Source organism: Trichomycterus rosablanca, chromosome 23 (genome assembly GCF_030014385.1).
Source record: "Trichomycterus rosablanca isolate fTriRos1 chromosome 23, fTriRos1.hap1, whole genome shotgun sequence".
NCBI classification, from domain to species: domain Eukaryota; kingdom Metazoa; phylum Chordata; class Actinopteri; order Siluriformes; family Trichomycteridae; genus Trichomycterus; species Trichomycterus rosablanca.
In genome coordinates, this window is record NC_086010.1 from 678,098 (window position 1) to 696,612 (window position 18,515).

An 18,515-nucleotide genomic window follows, 5' to 3' on the forward strand; every position below is an offset into this window, starting at 1 on the left:
TAATCAGCTGCAAAAATTAGCTGTAAATTTGCATATTTATTAAAACAGAATTGTTTTAATTCACACACACACACACTCACACACTCACACACACATACAGGAACTACAGCTCTGATTTTGCGCCACCTAGTGGTGATCACAGCCCGATCAATCACCTTTAGAATTCCTTTAGATTCACGTTACAATAAAAGAATCCATGCGGCAAGTGGCACTGGGCACCACACACTCACACTCTCACAGCAGCCAATCCACCTTCTGCATGCTTTTTTTATATCTAGAGGAAACGTATGGGAGAACATGTCAAACTCCTGACAGGCAGCGACTGAAGGCAAGGATCAAATCCAGGAATCCTGGAGCTGTGTAACACCCACACTACCTGCTACACCACAGTACAGTCTGATAATAATATTAATTTATTAACATTAAAAATGTATGAAGTCTTTATGCTTCACATTCCTAATTATTTTATTACAACAGATCATTAATATTTTTATTTACAAACATTATTTGACTGAATCATGACACTCATCATTTTATTTTTTATTTATAATAAATAATCCAATTAAAACCATAAAACTCCCAGATCTGCTTCTGTGTTACTGGTGCATTTTCTGTAGAATCACACACCAGTTTCCCTGATCATAGTAGCTCTGCTGTACCTTCACTCCTCCCACTGACTCACTCAGACTCTCCAGCTCACCCTGCTGGAACACGTGGTAGAACCTGTGGAACACCGACTTCTCACTGGCCTTGGCTTCTCCTTTTAGGTGCCACGGAACCAGGAGGTCCTGAGAAGCGAACGCCGTACGATTGGTGTGGACGCTCAGCTTCGGGGGATTCGAATTTCCACAGTCCTGCTCCGAGCTCACGTTCACATCGTTTTTGTGATCTGTCTCCAGTTCCACACTCTCTTGGTTCTCCCGGGGGTTCCTCTCACCCTCCTGTTGGTTCTGCAGGTTCTCCTGGTTCTCATCTCGGTTCTCCTGGTTTCTGGAGGGTTTGAGGTAATTGGATTTTTGGTTCTTGTACTCCTGCTCCATGGCCCAGACGTAGATCAGAGCTCGGCCTCCGACCTTCAGCAGACGCACCAGCTCTGTAACCGCTGCCAGTCTCCTCTCCTGAACACACACACACACTGTAATCTCACCTGGCACTTTTTGCCAGTTACCTGAAAGCGCCACGCCCACTGTACCACATTATAGGGCCAAAAGTTTGTGGACACCCTCACTAATTGATGCATTCACCTATTTCAGCCACATACTGTTCTAAGGCGTATTTACCTGCGTGGAGAGGTGATGGATGACGGCGATGGAGACGACGGCGTCGAACGTGGAGCTGCACAGTGGGACGGATAAGGCGTCACAGACCAGCGATTGGAATCCTCGTTCGGCGCAAATGGACACCAGCTTGGCGCTGCGGTCACACCCCACCTGATATTAACAACAATGCATGTGTTAATGAATAGAAATGAATACAGCATTTTAACTCGGGCCAATGCATTCTCAACATCTGCCTCACACACGACGTCCATGCTGACCCAGGAGAACCACAGACTAGCACACGCCATGCGTGCACAACAGGAGGTGCTGTTGCTATCGAGTCCCACTTTCATAGAGACCCCCGTGTATGTGTGAGTACCGAGAACACACGAGGGTTGACGCCCAGGTATTTGCCATTCCCGCACCCGACGTCGGCCACCGTGGCGCCCTCCGGCAGCGACAGCAGGAAGTCTCGGACCCTCGGCCAGGGCGTGTGTCGCGTGCCGCTGAAGTGGGAGGAGATCTCCTCGTACACGCGGTGAACGTACTGCTCCTCCAGCTGACACGCGTCCGTCCGGGCGACTGGAACCCGGGGTGGGGACGGCGGGCGCTGAGTGTCGCACTCCGAGGGGTACGCTGAGGGGTAACACACACACACACACACTCACACAGTCATACTTGTGCTATAAGTGCTAGAACGTGTGTGTAAGAGTGTGTGTGTGTGTCTTACTGCAGTTACAAGGTGTGTGTCGGACTTTGCGGAAGGTGAACGACGTCCTGGTGCCACGCTGGGTTAGGGTCAGATTGCTGAGGTCCAGGTTCACCACGCCAGAGCCCTCGGCGTTCAACGCGGGCACCACGTCAAACTTCCTGGGTGTGATACTGACACACACACACACACACAGATTCTCCTTAAAGCTCAGCATGTCTGGAGGGTCGATCATTTATTCATGGGCTGTTTATCACAGCTTTATCCTGGTCAGGGTTGCAGTGGGTCTGATGCATTGGTAGAAAGACTGGCAACACCTGGACAGGTTGCCAGTCCATCACATGACACACACACACACACACACTCAGGGCAATTTTATACCTCCAGTTAACCTGACTGCACGTCTGTGTACCATGCAGACACAGGGAGAACATGCAAACCCCACACAGAAAGGACTCTGGGCGCCCAGCTGTGGAATCGAACCCAGGCCCTTCTTCCTGAGGTGACAGCACCACCCACTGAACCACTGTGCCACTCATGACTATATGATATAAATACAAAGTGGCTGCATTTTTACATTCCACTCCAACAGAAACACTCAATAATAATAATAATAATAATAATATATAATTATTTATTTACCCATGAGTCCAGAGGTAGCGACTCTCACCCTTCATCACTAACAAACTCCTCGCCGGTAAAACCACGGCGACAGATCGACCGTCAGGGTGTCGAAAATCCATCACGGTCTACAGAGAGAGGAACACCAACATCATCACCTCTCATCATCATCAGTTTATTTCATGTAATTCTAATTAATCCAAACGATCCTCTAGATCAGCGCTTCTCACACGGGGGTCTACAGTGGGGGTCCCAATGCATTTAATTAAGAAGTTTGTTTGTTTATTAAGATTTTAGCATCATGTTTTACACACTTTAGTTAGACTCATGACAGGACAAGTAGTTACTGCTTACACAAGATCAAACACAGTCATGAACTATTCAGTATCTCCAGTTCACCTCATTTACACGTCTTTGTACTGTGGGAGGAAACTCACACAGACACGGAGAGAACATGCAAACCACACAGAAAGGACCCGGGCCGCCCCACCGGGGGAACGAACCCAGGACCCTCTTGCTGTGAGGCGACAGTGCTACCCACCGAGCCACCGTGCCGCCCATTTAATTGAGAAGAGTTAAAAAGAATCACACGTGATGGGACGGGGAAATCAACAGGCTGTTGGCGTATGGGAGGTTTCTTGTAATGCTGTTCAGATCATATGGATTTATTTTTAACACCCTGTAGTCTACTGGGTCTTGAGATTAGACACATATTTGATTTAGCCACCCAAGAGTGAGAAAGATTCTGATTCAGTTGTTGATGCAGATCACAAAACCTTCACAAAACCTTCTATCATCCTCGCTGAAAGCGTAAGAATAACAGCATAACCCGTATTATGAAAAAGGGGGTCCAGGAATTTATTTTGAACGTGGGGGGTCTAAGAGAAAAAAGGTTGAGAACCTCTGCTCCAGGTCGGTTCTGGGTGCTTGTAACATTTAGGGAGCTTTCCTGTCACCCTCGGCTGCTCAACAGGGGATCTGAGATGATGTTTATTGCAAAAATTGCTGTCCAAATACATTTGACCTGACCTGACTGTATCATCATCCATCTGCAGTGTCAGTTATTGACTTAATATGGGGCTGAAATGTAAATTATAAATGTAAAATGAAGCCGAGGTTTCTAATGACTCGGACTGGGTTAACAGGAACCGTCCACATTTCCAGTGAGACAGAGGATGAAAAACCAGTGCTGTACATCACAAAACATCCCGGAGTCTTTTTAAAAGTTAAATAATTGTTTTATAAACGTTTTGGGACTGTAGGTATTGAGTACTGATACGACGACAGTCCGTTATTATTAGTGTTGATGAAGGTGTTCAGGTGTGGTTGAGTATCAGACCTTGGCTCCCAGACTGAGAGACAGGATGGTGTCTTCAAACGGCGAGTGTGTGTCCACATGAGGGGGGATACCTGCAAAAGAAAAAAACACATACATGTTTTCTACAAAAACCCTATTTACACCTACAGAAACCCCCCAAAACAACAACACAGAGGTTACAGAGCTCTGATTCCTTCTAGTTTGCATGTTTGTCTGAGTAAATTGTTTAATTACAGAAGAATAAAAAGTAATAAATATAAAAGCCTGGATGGGGTCACACACACATTCATTTCTTAAATTATGGAACTCCAGTGAACAAAAGTGAGAAGCATTATCTCCACATGGTTCTCCTCCCATTGGTGGAAGTGTGCATGTGTGTGTGTGTGTGTGTGTGTTCTCACCCTGTCCAATCTCATACTGGTTGACTGTGAGCTGATCAGGAAGAACGCTGATGTGACCCTCACACACACACTTCTGCAGCACAGCGTCACACACCGACGGCAAACCTGTGTGCGCACACACACACACACACACATATATTCAGACATAAAATGGAAAATATTTCTCAAAGTACAAACCCCCTTGCTCCGAGTAACACCTACCCCCAGGTAGAGGCTTGTCCTTATCCACGTTGTTGTTATCATAGCGGAACTCGTACCCATAATGCTTCACTCTCCGGTGCTTCAGTTCTTTCTGCACTGAAATCAAAACACCAGTCAGAAGTCACCTAACTTTTACCATTTTAATCAGTAAGGTATTGAATTTTCTGGCGATTGGGTGGCACAGCGATAATCACACTAGCCCACTACTACAGAGGTCCAGGGTTTGAATCTCAGTAGTGGTGCTATCAACCAGCCAGGCGTGACTGGGGTTTTGAAACAGCCAAGCTATTGGGAGGTGCCGGTCCCAAGCCTGGATACAATACGTAGGGGTCCATCAGGAATATCATCCAGCATAAAAACAGCAGCCAAATAAGTGTGTTCAGGTCTCACCTGTGACATCAGAATGCGACGTCCAGTCCACGGCCTGCAGCAGCCGCGCCTCTAGTTCAGGAGACACAAAATCTTCTAGTACACTCAGTCCAGGAGGAAGAGAGGAACACACACTCACCCCTCCATCCACTAATCAAGAAAAGAGATAAACAAAGCTTCAGATGGACATCCTAAATGTTCTCATACACAGAAATCTCTGGTTTCTGATTGGCTGACTGGCTGGTCTGGAGTAAACTGGAGTCAACACAATTCCTAGGGTTAGAGTTAGAGTCCACATTATCTAGATTATCTAGATTGAGTGTGTTTACCTCCGGTCTGTCATGACCAAGCAGTGGATTCGAGCTCAGAGCCTCTTCAGCGCTACAAACATGTTTATGAAGCTTCATCAGATCCTCTGACGTTCACTCGGAGAGGGCAACCGCTGATATATGAAGTACACGTACAGTGTGTAGTAGGTACATTTACCTTTATGTACGTAGCTGCAGTAGAGTGTGATGTCACGCCCGTTACACGTCAGCACTCGCCCGTTAAACAGCGCATGAGTGGCCCGACTCTCCTCCAGTGACGTGTAGGTGACATACGAGTACGGTTTATCAGGGGGCATGAGAAGCGACTCGACCGTACCCGCTTCATTCAGGAGGTCCGACAGCAGCTCTCTGCTCACACCGTTCCCCAAACCTCCATTAGATACGACCAGGTACTGTGAAGAACAGTCAGATTCATCAAAAATAACCAAATAAATATTTTAAATCCATATTTACTCACCCAACATGAGAAAAAAACCCTGTTTACTCACAACAAACGTACTACAGGTTAAATGTCACTAAATTTCATTCATTCATTGGGATCAACATTTTTGGCATCAATAATTCTTGTACCAGTCTAGACGATCAACCATCTTCATCTAGTACTTCCTTCATGATATATTAACCATACTGATTAAACTGGTGACTGTATGCAGCCATGAGAAACCAGTAAAGAACCAGTGTGTTTGTCCATTTTCTCTCCTGACTGTGGATGTTTGTGTTTATACTTGAATGCAGGATTTGTGTATTTTATTAAAAACTTCAGAGCTTTAATGTGCAGTTCATCTACAACCAACCAGTGTGGTGTAAAAATGTGCACCCAGTGCAGCCTGCACCCCAAGGACCTTTTGGTAGCTTTGTATTCGCATGATTTAAATGTGTTCAGGAAAACACAACTGACCCTTAGTATGTTTATTTAATCTGAATTAAATCAATAAATCTGATCTTTTAAAATATCACTCGGATTTGCTTACTGTGTTCCGTACAGTTTTCATTCTATTTTACTCAGGGCAATAAAACAAGTCTGTCCGCACACTGTCTCTCATTGATTCTCCAACAGAAGAAGACATAATTTGACCATAATTAAAAAAACAACAATTAAAACATGATGGTTTTAAGTTTAATGAAATACACGCACGGAACACTGTTACCTTACTTTAGCTACAAGTGCTAACTATGCAGTATTATACAAAAAGCTTCCAACTAAGCGTTTAATTCACTACGTTTCTTCAAGTTAAAATTTTAAATACATTTAAGTTAAAAAAAACATCTCAAAATAAAAAGCAAAAATATAAAAATTAAAAAATATTATTCTCGCAGAACCAGAAGTTTAGTGGGTGCAGGATATAGTGGGTGCAGGATTCAGTGTCACACCGCCCCGCTCCGTATGCAGCAGTATTACTGTGTAGCAGCCAGTTTAAGACGTGATGTTTTATTACCTTTGTAGGTTGAGTTGCAGTAATTATTCCTTCATGTTTCAGAAGCGTGTGAGAAGTTTTAATGTTTCTTTTAATCACTTTCTTCTCTTCTTTACTTCTTTTAACGCTCCTCACGTTCTGCACTGAGCCCTCCATCGGTGCATTAAACAAATCAGCCCTCACTGCAACAGGACGTGTAACATTAGTTCCTACGTGTTATTCAAGCGATGTCTCTGTTCCAATAAATGTGGTAGTTTTAAATGTTTTGTGAGCTAAAAAAAACATTTAAAAGACTTTATAACCTCAAAACACTCAGCTGACCATTATCACAAGAGTCTGCCATGTCTGGGTTTGATAAATGCAGGACCTTTAGGGTCTGTAACATGATTCTTTGTATTTCAGTTGCTGGTCTGATCAAATCCATCTGGTCCAGATTTTTTCAGTTGTTTTAATAGTAAGAACAATTTTAATCAGTGAATATTTACTTTTATGGCTTGAGTTATATTAAACTTCCCTGTTGAGTCCCCAAATATTTTACATATTATAAAATACTGTTAATTTAGTGTACACACACACACACACACTCCTCAGCTTTTGTTTTATATACTGTAGAATATAATTCATTTTGAACCTGTCAAAAGGTTTGTAGTTTTTGTGAGAGAAGTCATGCCGCACTGAATGCTGGGATTGATCTTCAGCGCTGAGGAGGCGTCGGACGCTCCCTCGTTATTCAGTCAGATCATCACTCAGAATTAAGGCGCCTCAGTTGGAGCATTTTAAGGGATCTAAGAATTGACACGCCCTCTTCTCAGGAGTGTAGGTTTTCAGACAGACCCCAGGACAACATAGAAGATTTCCCCCTTATTGCCAGGACTCCACAGTTTACACTCATCTGCAAGCTAACAGTCACTCATTTAATGATGATGTAGATTCTTGATAAAGGGAACGCTGGTTCGAACAGGGAGTCTAAGAGGGAACGATCCTCTCTTAACCTGAGCAAGAGGGGCTGAGAGTACACCATCGCCAACTTTCACCATCTTACAACTGATTGCAGCTTTATCCCAATCATGTGTGAAATGCAGTGGTGTTGCCAGTTTCGGTCTTTATGTAAATGTGCTCCATATAAGGTCAGGGTCAGACTGAAGGGGTCACTTGAATAAGTGATGAAATGTTTCTCCACACCAAACTTTGTGTCCTGATTCAACTTTGAGCACCAACAAATAAATGAAGAAGAAACAAAAGTGTCTCTGAGTAAAATTAATTTGGACCACACTTTTTACCTTGGAGCAGATTCAGATTCCAAAAATCCAAAATCCCCAAATGAGGAACAGGAAAAGCTCCCTAAAGATCATCAGGACTGCAGTGGATCAGTGGTTAAGGTACTGGTAATGAGAAGGTTCCTGGTTTGAGTGCCACCACTGCCTGGTTGGGCCCCTGGATAAGGCCCTTAACTTTTAACTGCTTATAATAAAGAGTCGCAAGTAAACCACACATTCACTCAGTGCATGTTTTTGGGATGTAGGAGGAATACAGAGCACCCAGAGGAAATTTGTGTGAATTGGGAGAACATGCTAAACTCCTAGATAGTAACCAGAGGTGAAGATGGAACCCAGGTTGCCGTGGAAGCAGGTATATCAGCAGTGCTACCATGCTTCCCCTTACAGTACATAGTGGTGATGTAGAACAACTCAAGAGGGAAAAGGTGCTGCTCAGTGATGTCTTTGCATGTGTCAATTAAACTTGGGGAGGCGGGACTAAAGACAAACATCATGACCTAAATAAGAATTAAAATGTAAATAAAGATTCTTATTTTCAACTCTAAATCACGTTCAGTGTTTGATAGCATCATGATTAAACACCACAACACAGATACACACGTTAGAGATTTTTAATAAAAAAAGATAAGTCTGTACAGTCACATGACCAACCCGACCAACAGAAAGCTATTTTTACTATCATAAACATCATAGAAGAAAATAAATCATAATCATTCACACGGACGTCGAGCTCAGTTCTCACGTCAGAAGTGACTATAATACAGATCAGAACTTCACTAAACGGGTTCCTGTGGTACCACGAGCCCTGATGAAGCTCGCTGAGGAGTAACGTTCCACTGGTAGCTGCTGAAGGGAAGTTCCTCTCCTGCAGAAGCAACACTATGAACCCTCCTGAGATAAGCAGACGGAGCAGTGAGGGAGGGGAAGGTCCAAAAAAAACAACAAAAAGCATCAGTCGCTTCATTTCTTCTGTTTGGTCAGCGGCCTGAGGAGGAGAAAACCAAAACACGGGTTACATGAATAATGAACCAGAACATCTTCTGCCCCATGGTCAGAGGTTCTCACAGAACATTCCACGCTCCGGATCCGCTCCCACACACAACAGACACCCGTCTGAGCGCCTGAGAAACTCCACACCGCCATCAAGAGGTGAAATTCTGCTCTGATGTTACACCAAAGATCCAAAAGTATGTGGACACCTGACCCTGAGATTGTTGGGCGTCATGTTCTTACACAGGGTTTGAGAGCATGTCTGAGGGAATTTGTGCCTATTCACTTAAACAGAGCATCAGAGAGGTGAGGAAGGTCTGAATCCCAGTCAATGTTCTAATTCAGACCATGTCTTTATAGACCTCGATTTGCTCTTGGGATAAAGTCATGAACAAGACAGGGACTTCCCTAAACTGTTGGCCAAAGTTAAACAGTAAGCATATTTATTTTATACACCTACTGGTAACCAGTGTGACTGGAACAGCAGCGATGAGGGCAGCGGAAGCTCAGTGGTTAAGATACTGGACTAGTAATCAGAAGGTTGCCGGGTTCAAGCCCCACCACCACAGCCAAGTTGCCACTGTTGGGCCCCTGAGCAAGGCCCTTAAGCCTCAATAGTCATTTTGGATACAAGCGTCTGCTAAATGCTGTAAACGTAAATGGACCACACGTACTCGGGAGAGGCGTCCACATACTTTCGGACAGCGGGAAGTGAAACCCCGTACCTGTAGATGCCGACCACGACGGCGTGATCCCTCTCGTACGGCTCCAGCGTGAGCTGCTCCTGCGGCTTCATGTTCTCGGCGCTCATCTTCTTCACCTCGGAGGCGAACACGGCCTCGGGGGGCGCCGTCGAGTCGATGCAGTTCGCCTGAACGTACAAACACGGAGCGTCAGGAACGATTCCACAGAGGACGGCTTCAATAACACCACCGCGGGGATTCGAACCGCCGCCGCCGCGCCGTTTACCTTAATACTGATGACGAAGTGGCCGCCGTTCTTGAGGAAGTTGTGAGCGTTTAGAGCCACGATTCTCGTCTGGTCGGGCTGAGCCACGTCGGCGAAGATCACGTCCACCATCCCTGACACACAGAGGTAAAATGATTTAGGATTTTATCATCGTCACTGCTTACACAAGATTCATCACATCAATTTTGTATCCCCAATTCACCTCCAGAAACCGGAGCTCCCGGAGGAAACCCACACAGACACGGGGAGAACATGCAAACTCCACACAGAAAGGACCCAGACTGCACCACCTGCCCCGTGCTGTGAGGTGACAGTGCTACCCTTTTAGGATTTTAATCGTTCCTTTGTATCAGGGCTTCATAATTCCTCATTTCTGATTATGACTGGCTACAGACCTCTGACTGACTTCTCTGTGCCCATATAAAAAAGCTACTTGGACTGACAATTGACTTTGGTATTTAGCAGACGCCTAATCCAAAACGACTTACAGTACAGTTACAGTATACAGTCTGAGCAAATGAGGGTTAAGGGCCTTGCTCAAGGGCCCGACAGCAACCAGGCAGTGGTGGGGCTTGAACCAGCGACCTTCTGGTTACAAGTCCATTACCTTAACCACTAGGCTCCCAACAGTGTCCTGTACACACACTTATATTTAGCAAGTATTAATATAATAAACATGGAACAGTGGTCCTCTTACCAAGGGCAGAAATGTTTTCCTTTCGTTATGGAATAAATAACAAATAAATAATTTCCTAATTAAGCTACAATCCCAGCCTGGTGTTCCTAAAGCCTAGGAGAAGTCCACACGGGTCCAATCTGCCGCCACTTCTCATCACCTGCCAGGGTTGGGTGGCGACACAGAGCTGTATCGCATACAGAGAGTCACGCTAAGCTCTGTGACCCCCTCCAACCTGTCAAACACGTCCGACTGTGGTTCATTTCTGATGATAAAAGCTTCATCTACTCACCGACCAGCATGCGGTACTTGTGTGGGTGCCGCGCGTCCTCGATGATGGGAATGATGTTGGTTCTCTTTTTAGCCACGTTGAGTAAATCTCGGCCGGACCTGTGTGAGAACTCCACGGCGTACACCAGCCCCTCCTGCACAAAAAAACCCCCAAAAACAACCCGATTCATCCGCCCGTCTGCGCCATCACACCAGACCGAGACCCCCGACTGTAAATATAGACACACGACAGACGTACCGGCCCGACGATGTCCGAGACGTGAGAGACGGTGGTCCCGGACGCTGCTCCCAGGTACATCACCCTCACTCCGGGTTTGATGTGGATCTGATCGACTCCGCCCAGGATGGCGGCGGCCAGTTTGGATCTGAACGGGTTCCAGGCGCGGTACTCGATCTTCGTCTCTGCTTCCTGAAAAACACCAGACGGGTTCCTCAGAAACGTGCACACACAAACGAGCCACCAGGGCAGGAATACCAATCCGAGTATTGATCCAATTCAGTAAGTTATTGGTTAACCCCCCCCCCCCCCCCACACACACACACACAACTGTAACAGATCCTCCAACAGAGGGCGCACTCGAGTGCTCAAAACTGCACCTATACGAACAATGATTGGCTTGTTCACGCATCAGTGCTGAGATTACTCCCTCTGCAGGCTGGTCGAGGTGCTGCACATTACATTAGCAACTTCACATTTTATTTATTTTATTAATTCAATGTCGTAAACTGTTTATATCTCATGAAAGTACTTTTTAAAAATCATGATCTGGGAATAAACAATAAATAAATTATTTCCTAATCAGGCTATAGTTCCTAAAGTCCAGGAGAAGTCCACACACCTCCCATCTGCCGCCACTTCTCATCACCTGCCAGTGTTTGGTTCCCACAAAGAGTCATGCTAAGCTCCATGTGACCCCAACCCTCCCTCCCATCATCAAACACGCCCGACTGCATGTGTGTGTGTGTGTGTGTGTGTGTGTGGACGCCCAATCAGGTCAGCAGCTCTGCTGGGATTCGAACTAAAATCAGTGTTTTGCTCAGCGAGGATTTAAGTCAAATGAATTTGCTAAATCTAACGATCATTTAATCATCATTTAAAATTAAACCAGTTTTTTGTTACATTAATGTAAACAAACAAGCTGCTCCCACATTTACAGAGACCTGAAACAAAACCTAACTCATCTGATATTCACATCTTATTTTTACATTAAATTGTTTCAGATCCAGTTTGTGCAAATAAAAAAGCAAAACTGAATAAATTTAATTAATAACAATAAATTATTTATTAATAAATTCCAAAATAACTGTAAACGTCTTGTATAATCAGCTCCCTGTGAGAATTGTAATGCTTAATAGTTTAAAATCACCACTTTATAACGTTCTACTGAATCCAAGAACAATAATAAACCCCCTCGACTCTCTGACGTTCCTGTAACTAGGATGAAGGATTTATATTTAATATTTCGGGCGGGGTCGGTCTCTCACCTCCACACTGAACCTCTTCTCTCCGTACACCGACTCCCCGATCACCATGTTCTTGGTCACCAGAGCGTCTTCTTTACCCCGACAGATAAACACGCCTGAAACACCAAACGTCATGTCACGCCCAGATTACAAACATTTTAATCCTTTATTACTGACCCGACCCGACCCGCTCACCTTCGTGTCTGTGTGGCTCCACCGTCACTTTCCTTCCTGCTCCGAACCCGCCGCGTCCTCCGCCGAACCCACCACGTCCACCGCGGCCCCTGGGGGTCCCACGGCCTCCTCCTCTCCCCCCTCTGAACCCGCCGTCGCCACCCGGGGATCTGAACCCTCCACCTACAAACACAGAGCAGGACTGAAGGACTGAGGACTAAAGAGGTCTGGAAACTTCTCTGTTCCACTTTAGCTGCTCAAACAGCTGTTAGCTCCGCCTGACCGTGATTGCAGTGTGTGAGGAGCTTGAACATGTGACCCTGAAGCAGTTTTGGAATCAAATCTGTGATAATGGTTTGTTTTACCTCCTCCTCCTCTCCCTCCTCTAAATCCTCCTCTAAATCCTCCTCGGTCTCCACCTCTGTCTCCACCTCGACCCCGTCCTCCGAAACCACCGCGGCCGCCGCCGCCTCCACGCGGACTGAATCCTATTGGAGTCAAACACACCGTCAGGGTTTAATTAACGAAGCTCTGTGTATAAACACACAGTCATAACGACCTAAAGCACAACACCAACGGCCCCTCGAGCCACTGGGTACATTTCACCTCAATTCTACACACCAGTAATTCTAACATCATTTCAGCACAGTTCTTTAAATAATCATTTTAGAGACAAACTGGTTGGTTTTGTAATTCTATATTTTAAATGATTGTTATTCTTACTGATGGCACAATGTTTCCTACCACATATTTATTAGATTAAAACAATAATAAAATGTTATAGCTGCTATTTTTGCATCAGCAAAATTCTAACTTGTAAATAAAAAATGATTTTATTTGCTTGTAATCGGTTTACTACAAAAACTTATTTTTTTACTGTTGATATTTCAGCTAAATTTACTGATTTTATTTAAAACTGCTTTTATTATATTTAAAATAAAAAAAGTAAAAAATTTAGTTTTAATAGGTGCAAGTTAAGGTAGTGAAAATGAGCTGCTTTAATGAGCTCATTAAAATAATAAATGCAAATTGATTTAAAGCTTAAATTTAAAAAATATATATATAATAATAAACAAACATTTCTGGCTATTAGATTCTAAAATCAGTGTTTTTCTCAGCTAAAATTTAAGTAAAATGAATTTGCTGAATATTATTTATCAAAACCACTTATTAAAAGAATATAAAATATAAAACGTAAAAATATATATATAAAAAAAAAAATATATATATTATATATATATATATATATATATATATACAGGGGTTGGACAATGAAACTGAAACACCTGGTTTTAGACCACAATAATTTATTAGTATGGTGTAGGACCTCCTTTTGCAGCCAATACAGCGTCAATTCGTCTTGGAAATGACATATACAAGTCCTGCACAGTGGTCAGAGGGATTTTAAGCCATTCTTCTTGCAGGATAGTGGCCAGGTCACTACGTGATGCTGGTGGAGGAAAACGTTTCCTGACTCGCTTCTCCAAAACACCACAAAGTGGCTCAATAATATTTAGATCTGGTGACTGTGCAGGCCATGGGAGATGTTCAACTTCACTTTCATGTTCATCAAACCAATCTTTCACCAGTCTTGCTGTGTGTATTGGTGCATTGTCATCCTGATACACGGCACCGCCTTCAGGATACAATGTTTGAACCATTGGATGCACATGGTCCTCCAGAATGGTTCGGTAGTCCTTGGCAGTGACGCGCCCATCTAGCACAAGTATTGGGCCAAGGGAATGCCATGATATGGCAGCCCAAACCATCACTGATCCACCCCCATGCTTCACTCTGGACATGCAACAGTCTGGGTGGTACGCTTCTTTGGGGCTTCTCCACACCGTAACTCTCCCGGATGTGGGGAAAACAGTAAAGGTGGACTCATCAGAGAACAATACATGTTTCACATTGTCCACAGCCCAAGATTTGCGCTCCTTGCACCATTGAAACCGACGTTTGGCATTGGCACGAGTGACCAAAGGTTTGGCTATAGCAGCCCGGCCGTGTATATTGACCCTGTGGAGCTCCCGACGGACAGTTCTGGTGGAAACAGGAGAGTTGAGGTGCACATTTAATTCTGCCGTGATTTGGGCAGCCGTGGTTTTATGTTTTTTGGATACAATCCGGGTTAGCACCCGAACATCCCTTTCAGACAGCTTCCTCTTGCGTCCACAGTTAATCCTGTCGGATGTGGTTTGTCCTTCTTGGTGGTATGCTGACATTACCCTGGATACCGTGGCTCTTGATACATCACAAAGACTTGCTGTCTTGGTCACAGATGCGCCAGCAAGACGTGCACCAACAATTTGTCCTCTTTTGAACTCTGGTATGTCACCCATAATGTTGTGTGCATTGCAATATTTTGAGCAAAACTGTGCTCTTACCCTGCTAATTGAACCTTCACACTCTGCTCTTACTGGTGCAATGTGCAATTAATGAAGATTGGCCACCAGACTGGTCCAATTTAGCCATGAAACCTCCCACACTAAAATGACAGGTGTTTCAGTTTCATTGTCCAACCCCTGTATGTATGTATGTATGTATGTATGTATGTATGTATGTATGTATGTATGTATGTATGTATGTATGTATGTATGTATGTATGTATGTATGTATGTATGTATGTATGTATGTATGTATGTATATATATACACACAGTGTATCACAAAAGTGAGTACACCCCTCACATTTTTGCAAATATTTTATTATATCTTTTCATGGGACAACACTATAGAAATAAAACTTGGATATAAGTTAGAGTAGTCAGTGTACAGCTTGTATAGCAGTGTAGATTTACTGTCTTCTGAAAATAACTCAACACACAGCCATTAATGTCTAAATAGCTGCAACATAAGTGAGTACACCCCACAGTGAACATGTCCAAATTGTGCCCAAAGTGTCAATATTTTGTGTGAGCACCATTATTATCCAGCACTGCCTTAACCCTCCTGGGCATGGAATTCACCAGAGCTGCACAGGTTGCTACTGGAATCCTCTTCCACTCCTCCATGATGACATCACGGAGCCGGTGGATGTTAGACACCTTGAACTCCTCCACCTTCCACTTGAGGATGCGCCACAGGTGCTCAATTGGGTTTAGTCCATCACCATTACCTTCAGCTTCCTCAGCAAGGCAGTTGTCATCTTGGAGGTTGTGTTTGGGGTCGTTATCCTGTTGGAAAACTGCCATGAGGCCCAGGGAGGGAGGGGATCATGCTCTGTTTCAGAATGTCACAGTACATGTTGGAATTCATGTTTCCCTCAATGAACTGCAGCTCCCCAGTGCCAGCAACACTCATGCAGCCCAAGACCATGATGCTACCACCACCATGCTTGACTGTAGGCAAGATACAGTTGTCTTGGTACTTCTCACCAGGGCGCTGCCACACATGCTGGACACCATCTGAGCCAAACAAGTTTATCTTGGTCTCGTCAGACCACAGGGCATTCCAGTAATCCATGTTCTTGGACTGCTTGTCTTCAGCAAACTATTTGCTGGCTTTCTTGTGCGTCAGCTTCCTTCTGGGATGACGACCATGCAGACCGAGTTGATGCAGTGTGCGGCGTATGGTCTGAGCACTGACAGGCTGACCTCCCACGTCTTCAACCTCTGCAGCGATGCTGGCAGCACTCATGTGTCTATTTTTTAAAGCCGACCTCTGAATATGACGCCGAACACGTGGACTCAACTTCTTTGGTCGACCCTGGCGAAGCCTGTTCCGAGTGGAACCTGTCCTGGAAAACCGCTGTATGACCTTGGCCACCATGCTGTAGCTCAGTTTCAGGGTGTTAGCAATCTTCTTATAGCCCAGGCCATCTTTGTGGAGAGCAATAATTCTATTTCTCACATCCTCAGAGAGTTCTTTGCCATGAGGTGCCATGTTGAATATCCAGTGGCCAGTATGAGAGAATTGTACCCAAAACACCAAATTTAACAGCGCTGCTCCCCATTTACACCTGGGACCTTGACACATGACACCAGGGAGGGACAACGACACATTTGGGCACAATTTGGACATGTTCACTGTGGGGTGTACTCACTTATGTTGCCAGCTATTTAGACATTAATGGCTGTGTGTTGTTATTTTCAGAAGACAGTAAATCTACACTGCTATACAAGCTGTACACTGACTACTCTAAGTTATATCCAAGTTTTATTTCTATAGTGTTGTCCCATGAAAAGATATAATAAAATATTTGCAGAGATGTGAGGGGTGTACTCACTTTTGTGATACACTGTATATACAGTATATATATATATGTGTCAGTGTTTTCTTCCACAAAATCTTCATATCAGAATATTTACACATTTTAAATAAACATTTAAAACTTAACCATAAACATTGTTATGACATTGATGTAAACAAACAAGCTGCTCCCACATTTAAAGGGACGTGCTACATAAACAGTGAAGCTCTCAGGTGAGATTAACCATTACTGATCTGATCTTCACGTCTCATTCTTACACTACACTGTTTCAGATCCAATAAAAGTTTGTGCAAATAAAAGACCTACTGGTATTCATTTAATCAATCAATTTACATCTGAAAGCAGCTCATGGATTTTTTATTAAACACTGTAGAAGAATCAGGATCCACAAGATTATAAAGTTAATTTGTTTTATCTTCAATCTGGATTAGAAACTTTGTTCAGGTAACTGGAGGTGAAAAAACGATCCAGATTACAGGAATAAAAGCAGAAAGTTAAAAGGCAAATCAAACCACAAACTAAATATATAGAAACTGAACTGATGTGTTAAAGTAAAGAAATAAAAGTAAACAAACTCGAATATAAAATTTTAATCAGTTTTATCAATTTGCTGAATTTTGAAAGGAATCAAAACAGTAAACTTGTACAAATACCACTTTATAAAAAAGTAATTACACATTAACTTTTCCCTTTGTAGATCATTATGTATCGATTATTATTATTATTATGATCGTGAATAATCGATGATTAATAATAAAATGTGATGAATCGTTCAGACTTGGTGAGAAGTGAAGCACATGGTGAGAACAACGTGGTCTCACACACCAACTTCAATCCAGAACATACAAACTGTACACACACATTTACTACTATTTATACCACTAAATTACTTAATCATTATTATTATTATTATTATTAATAATACATGAATTAAGTTACGAATTTAAGTGAGTGTAAAATCATTATTGTAATGATAAAACTCCAACACGTGGATGATAAGATGATAAACCTGCGTGATTAAACGTTTCCTAATTTACCAACATTCATTTGATTATGATAATGATATGCAATAAAGCACATAAGCGAGAAAATCTGCTCTTTAAATCATTTATATTAACGTAAAAAATTATATAAGGTAGTTAGCATTAGCCGCGGAGCTAACCGAGTACACGCGTGATTATTAAATCTACTATAAAACCACGTGTGTATTTATGTATCACGTATTAAACTAAACAGCGGTGATAATAAGATATAAATAACAATAATAATAAATAAAACTCACCGGGTTTCATGCTGGATGTGAGTATTTGGTGTGTTAATGTGTGTGAGTGTGCAGGATCTGATCTGTTCACTTCACCACGTGTTCTGCTACAGTCCTCTACCCAGCATGCACCGCGAGCCGCTTATCACGTGATCCGAACATTCCGCCTTTCAGAGCTGTTAATTCATTCGTTCAGCCTGGTCAGGGTCACAGTGCTTCCTGCGCCACCTAGAAACACTGGCATTAAACCCACATATGTGCAGCCAGTCCACATTTCTCGTGTCTGTGTGAGGTGGAAAGTAACCCTTGATCTTGGATGAAATCCACATGAAGATGAGAACATACCAAACTACACACAGACTATGTCTGTTCAGTAGTGTTAAGATCAAGGCCAGGTCCCTGGACCCATTTTGCTGGCTTTCATTTGAAAGAGTAGAGCAGTATTCGTATTTCACTCTTTCATTCACTCTTATACAGATATCTGTCCTGGTCAGGGTCACGGTGCTTCCTGTGCCACCCAGAAACACTTGCATTAAATTCTCACATTCGCAGCCAGTACACTTTCTTCGTGTTTTTGTA

At 43.5% G+C, this 18,515-nt stretch overlaps 2 protein-coding genes across 2 annotated transcripts; both read right to left on the minus strand.

Annotated features, from left to right (window-relative positions):
• Window positions 1-451: 451 nt before the first annotated feature.
• On the minus strand, window positions 452-6,778 carry alkbh8 (alkB homolog 8, tRNA methyltransferase). Its single transcript, XM_062986059.1, has 11 exons — window positions 6,644-6,778; window positions 5,365-5,599; window positions 4,900-5,028; window positions 4,510-4,605; window positions 4,309-4,413; window positions 3,929-3,999; window positions 2,611-2,717; window positions 1,990-2,141; window positions 1,639-1,895; window positions 1,281-1,430; window positions 452-1,118 (listed from the first exon to the last, which is right to left on the minus strand). Exons 1-11 carry the CDS (start codon window positions 6,776-6,778, stop codon window positions 597-599), a joined length of 1,959 nt encoding a protein of 652 aa, XP_062842129.1. The 3' UTR covers window positions 452-596.
• Window positions 6,779-8,494: 1,716 nt separating this feature from the next.
• fbl (fibrillarin) lies at window positions 8,495-18,041 on the minus strand. Its single transcript, XM_062986088.1, has 9 exons — window positions 17,958-18,041; window positions 12,829-12,951; window positions 12,485-12,646; window positions 12,311-12,405; window positions 11,064-11,234; window positions 10,827-10,959; window positions 9,859-9,971; window positions 9,615-9,760; window positions 8,495-8,884 (listed from the first exon to the last, which is right to left on the minus strand). The coding sequence occupies exons 1-9, from the start codon at window positions 17,965-17,967 to the stop codon at window positions 8,860-8,862; spliced, it is 978 nt and encodes a 325-aa protein (XP_062842158.1). The 5' UTR covers window positions 17,968-18,041; the 3' UTR covers window positions 8,495-8,859.
• Window positions 18,042-18,515: the final 474 nt, after the last annotated feature.